This window comes from Solanum tuberosum, unplaced genomic scaffold (assembly GCF_000226075.1).
Source record: "Solanum tuberosum cultivar DM 1-3 516 R44 unplaced genomic scaffold, SolTub_3.0 scf00024, whole genome shotgun sequence".
NCBI classification, from domain to species: Eukaryota; Viridiplantae; Streptophyta; class Magnoliopsida; order Solanales; family Solanaceae; genus Solanum; species Solanum tuberosum.
In genome coordinates this window covers 1,479,797-1,484,741 of record NW_006238950.1, presented here as the reverse complement: position 1 = coordinate 1,484,741, position 4,945 = coordinate 1,479,797, and the positions used below count along the sequence as shown (strand labels likewise).

General features: G+C 29.7%; 1 protein-coding gene across 1 annotated transcript; it reads left to right on the top strand.

Moving 5' to 3' along the window:
* The first annotated feature begins 352 nt into the window (after window positions 1-352).
* LOC102600872 (WAT1-related protein At1g09380-like) lies at window positions 353-4,687 on the top strand. Its single transcript, XM_006341251.2, has 7 exons — window positions 353-590; window positions 1,221-1,283; window positions 2,285-2,401; window positions 2,605-2,857; window positions 3,204-3,359; window positions 3,444-3,595; window positions 4,186-4,687. The coding sequence occupies exons 1-7, from the start codon at window positions 406-408 to the stop codon at window positions 4,319-4,321; spliced, it is 1,062 nt and encodes a 353-aa protein (XP_006341313.1). The 5' UTR covers window positions 353-405; the 3' UTR covers window positions 4,322-4,687.
* The last annotated feature ends 258 nt before the right edge of the window (window positions 4,688-4,945 follow it).

Below are 4,945 nucleotides of genomic sequence, written 5' to 3'. Positions count from 1 at the left end.
TTAAGTTTATTTTTTAAAAATATTTTCAATTTCAATTTAAAAAAATTCTACTCTCTAGTAAAAATAAAAGATATTTTTTCAAAATATTTTTCATTCCTAAATCAAACACTAATAAATCTTTTCCAAAAAATATTTTATACTCACAAATCAAACATGAGAAAATAAGTTAAAAACCTACTTGTTTTCCGGGAAAACATTTTCCTTCCTACCAAACACACCCATTATTCCTAGTTGGGTTGGGGGAAGGAATATCCTTTTAACATATATCTTTATTTGGCTGGTCCACTCACCAATTATATGAGTCAGAGATTCATTATTCACTTGTTATCACTATATATACTAGTACTAGGTACTCATATAATAATAATTTAGCATTATTAGTTCATATATAGTGTTTCACTAATAATGAAGAAAAAGGGTAGTGATTTGTTGCCATTTATTGCAATGGTGATTGTACAAGTAGGCTATGCTGGATCAAATGTTGTGACAAAACTAGTCATGGATACTGGTATGGACCCTTTTGTCCAGACAGCATACAGACCTATATTTGCCACCATTTCAATTGCACCCTTTGCTTACTTCTTGGAGAGGTATTATTATTATTACTTCCCTCTTAATGTTATTTATCATCCTTTTGATTTTCACACTCTGACATTACAAAGAAGTTTAGTTATCAATAATATGAAGTGATAACCTAGACAAATATAATAACATTTTAGAACAAGTTATATTACTTTGGACAATATAAAGTTCTTATAGTTTGGTTAGTCCTTGCTCTCAAGAACATGTACTTACCTCAAGCAACGGTTTTGCTCGAAATAGGGTTAATTAGAGTTAATATCGTAAAAGTTCACTCAACTTTGAAAATTTATTTAGTAAAGTCATTATTGAACTTTGTTTTGTATTAAAAAAATTACTCAACTTGATATAAATGTTCAAGTTGAATTACTTAGCCATCATCCAAGACACTTGAAGGACCAAAATGAACGAAAACGGTTTCATTCATCTCTTGAAGGGTGAGGATGACATAATTAATGTGAAATTAATGTCATCGATGTAACTTGTTTTTCCTACTTTCATTATACATGAAAGTTACTAAGGAGCTTATTTTCATGTCAAGAAAATTATTGGATTCATATCGAATACACCCTTAGTACAAAAAATAGATAATACACGAGATATCCATGTTTAATTCAGCTATTTAATTTGTGTTGATGCAGGAAAACAAGACCAAAGTTGAGCCTATCTGTATTTTTTCAAATTTTCTTGTGTTCCATTATCGGGTAAGCAATTAGTCTTTCCACTTGCTGCTCTCCTATTTGATAAAGTGAACATGTTTTAATTAAAGTGAGCTATGAAAAAAGTATTCCAATAATCTATTAAAATGTAAAAATAATTTAATCATATGAATTATGAAGTAAATAAAAATTAATTAATGGCATACACTTGTATCTTTCGTATCTGTTTTTCTCATTTTATATATGGAAAAAAGGATAAATATACCTGAACTATCGTAAATGGTATGTAGATGCCCTCTGTCATACTTTTGGGACATTGGTGCCCCTGTCGTCCAAAAACTAGAGCATATATACCCTTTATTAGGGGCATACACGTGTCATAATCTTATCCACCAATCCGACATTTATTAAATATTGGATCGACGGATAAGATTGTGCCACGTGTCCCTATTTAGTCTTACGTTAGAGTGAATGGCATATATGCTCTAGTTTTTGGACGGCAGGGGCACAAATATCCCAAAAGAATGACGGAGGGTATTTGCATACCCTTTACGATAGTTCGATATATATATATATATATAGCGTTAAGTTGAAATCCAACGTAAGAGTTGTGTCAAGTCGATGTTTAGTCACATAAGGGATAGGTTAATAAATAATACAGGACCTAGGGTGGAGTTACTATACGACTTACGAGTTTGGTAGAACTCAATAATTTTGATCAAAATTTTATATGCATCTCAAGAAATCTGTGGATGAGTATGTATAAACTATATATAAAAATAAATTAGAACGAAATAATTCAAATAGACTAAAATTTCAAATATCCAGAAACTTCAAATTTAGACCGGCGAGGTGGAGCAAAACATGTATGGTGGCAGACCTACTAGTACAACAAGGACAAAGATTAAAGCTCTAGTAAAAATATTGATAACAGTCGAACCTTACATTTATTTATATTTATTTTATAATATACATACATGAGAGTGTTATGTCAACTAGTATAATATATGATTAATTAACATTATTTCTGTTGTATGAACGTACAGAATAACTGCGAACCAGTATACATTTTGTATTGGGCTAAAATATACTACTCCGACGATTGTTTCCGCCCTCGATAATCTAATCCCAGCATTCACTTTTGTCCTAGCCGTCCCATTCGGGTATTTTTCTTTCTCTAAAATACTAAATTGCACGGACTCTTATATTTCGATGTCACAATAGTGTCAGATTATTCAAAAATATACTAATTCGACACGTATTCATTGACGATTTTGAAGAGTCTGAGCAACATAACCTAAATATTATTCCTACATTATTATATAAAAAAAAAATTGAAAATTGAATTGTGTTAATTGATGTGTAGGCTTGAAAAATTGGGACTAAGAAGTATAGCAGGACAAGCCAAATTGATTGGAACTATAGTGTGTGTTGGAGGGGCAATGTTATTGTCATTGTATCGTGGACCTGTAGTGATTGGCCAATTGGGATTTCACTGGAAATATGTTGAAAACACTACTGATGACAAGGATGTCAATTCTACACATACCAACTTCCTTTTGGGACCTTTTATACTCATAATCAGCAGTATTACCTATGCATTATGGTTAATCATTCAAGTAATTAATTTTATAATTCTTTTAATTCATTTCTTCCTTTTTCAAAAAATTACTTCCTCCGTTTAAAAAAGAATGATCCAATATCATTTTTAGTCTGTTTCAAAAAGAATGACCCATTTCTTTTTTTGTCAACACTTTAACTTTAACTTTTTCACGTGACATGTTTAAGACCATAAAATTAAAGGGCATTTTGATACATTTGATATAATTTTAATTTAGAACCACAAGATTAAAAAGTCTTCTTTCTTTTCTTAAACTCTGTTTCAAGTCAAACTAGATCATTTTTTTTAAACGGAGGGAGTAAATAAAATAATTCTTACTATTTGACTATTTTTATTTATGTTAGGCAAGAGTGAATGAGAAGTATGCAGCTCCATATTCTAGTACCCTTTTGATGTTCTTCATGGCAAGTTTCCAGTGCATGATTATCAGCTTTTGTGTCGTACCAAAAGCTTCTGAATGGGCTTTAAATCCTATTAGAGCTATCTCTGTTGTTTATAATGTAAGTATCTTTAATTTCCTCTCTAATATATTAGTTTGGTTTCTTTTATTTAATTTGTTTTAAAATATTTGATTTTTACTGTAGGGAACTGTGTGCTCTTCACTAGCATTATACTTATGCTCCTGGTGTATAGAAAGGAAAGGTCCTTTATATGTCTCGATGTTCAATCCGTTGTTACTTGTTATTGCTGCCTTTCTTAGTTGGATTCTGTTGAGAGAGAAATTATACCTTGGAATGTAAGTGAACAAAAACATCTCATATGTTTATTTTTATTTGTTCACTATTTTAAAAATAAATTTTATTTTTCACGTTTAATATATCAAGAAAATAAAAGACAATTATTTTTTCATGTTTTCCCTTATCATTAATTAATTATTTTTTCAAGGATTTAATATTAAACATCAATTAATAAGGATAGAGTGGTAAAATAATCATGCTAATTATTGTTTTCTGAATAGGTGTGTCAAGTGTAAATGTGACTAGTAAAAGTGAACAGAAAAAATATTATTTCCTCTGTCTCAATTTATTTGACACATTTTGTTCGTCGAAAATCAAACAATTAAAGTTTGACCTGCACATGAAATTTTCATTTTTTAAAAATGAAATTTTATATTTATAAACTACGTATAAAGTACTATAAGTCACAATAATTGATAATTCAAAATATATTTAAAAGATATATGAAAAATTTACAGTTAAAAATAAACTTGTTTAAATCTCAAAATTCAAAATTCAAAATACATCACATAAATTAAAATGGAGAAAATATACTATAGTATAAGATTGAATTGATTGAGTTGATTTGGCTTTTGTTAATTTTGGACAGAGTGGTGGGGTCAATCTTGACAGTTGTTGGACTGTATGGTTTTCTTTGGGGGCAGAAAAAAGAGATGGAACAAAGTAAAAATGAGATAGAGGAGGAGGACGTGGTGGAGGCTAACAAAGAGGACATCAAGGCTTAGTGGCGGAACTAGAATTCTTAATAAGGGGTTTAAAATCTGAAGGACTAAACACATAAACTAATCAGAAGGGATTCAACAACTACTATATATATATATATATAAATAATAATTTTAACTATGTATAAATAGTAATATTTTCTGCCGAAGGAGGTTCGGATGAACCCTCTTAAAAGGCAGCCTCCACCCCTGACAAGGCTGACTTGGAATTTCAATTATAAGTGCATAATTAGATATGGATGGTTTTCCCCCAAATATAAATTCCCAAAACCTTAATTACTATATATTATTTTAAAAAACTATTGTATTGCATGTATCAACTTGAGTTTCCTCCTTTTAACACTAGCTTTGTATTCGAAAATGCACTACTTATTTATGCAACTTTCACACCTATAATTGCATTCTTATTCAAACTAGAAAAAATGGCATATTCTTCATTTTCCATCTTCTAATTATACATTAATACAATCCTAACTAGGAAAGTTTTGTTCCTAATATATATCCCTTTCTTTATAGTAGTGAAAGTGAAAGCAAGAAACAATTCTATCTTAAAGTAATAAAATATTTCTACATTAAAAAATACACACTCTAAAAAAAAAATTTAGAGTTATTACTACGGTTTTGAGG

Bases quoted from the DNA above. Each gene is read 5' to 3' on its own strand.
- LOC102600872 (XM_006341251.2), top strand. From the start codon at position 406: ATGAAGAAAAAGGGTAGTGATTTGTTGCCATTTATTGCAATGGTGATT. The intron at 591-1,220 runs GTATTATTATTA...GTGTTGATGCAG, and splicing joins TTTGCTTACTTCTTGGAGAG to GAAAACAAGACCAAAGTTGA. The intron at 3,596-4,185 runs GTAAGTGAACAA...AATTTTGGACAG, and splicing joins GAGAAATTATACCTTGGAAT to AGTGGTGGGGTCAATCTTGA.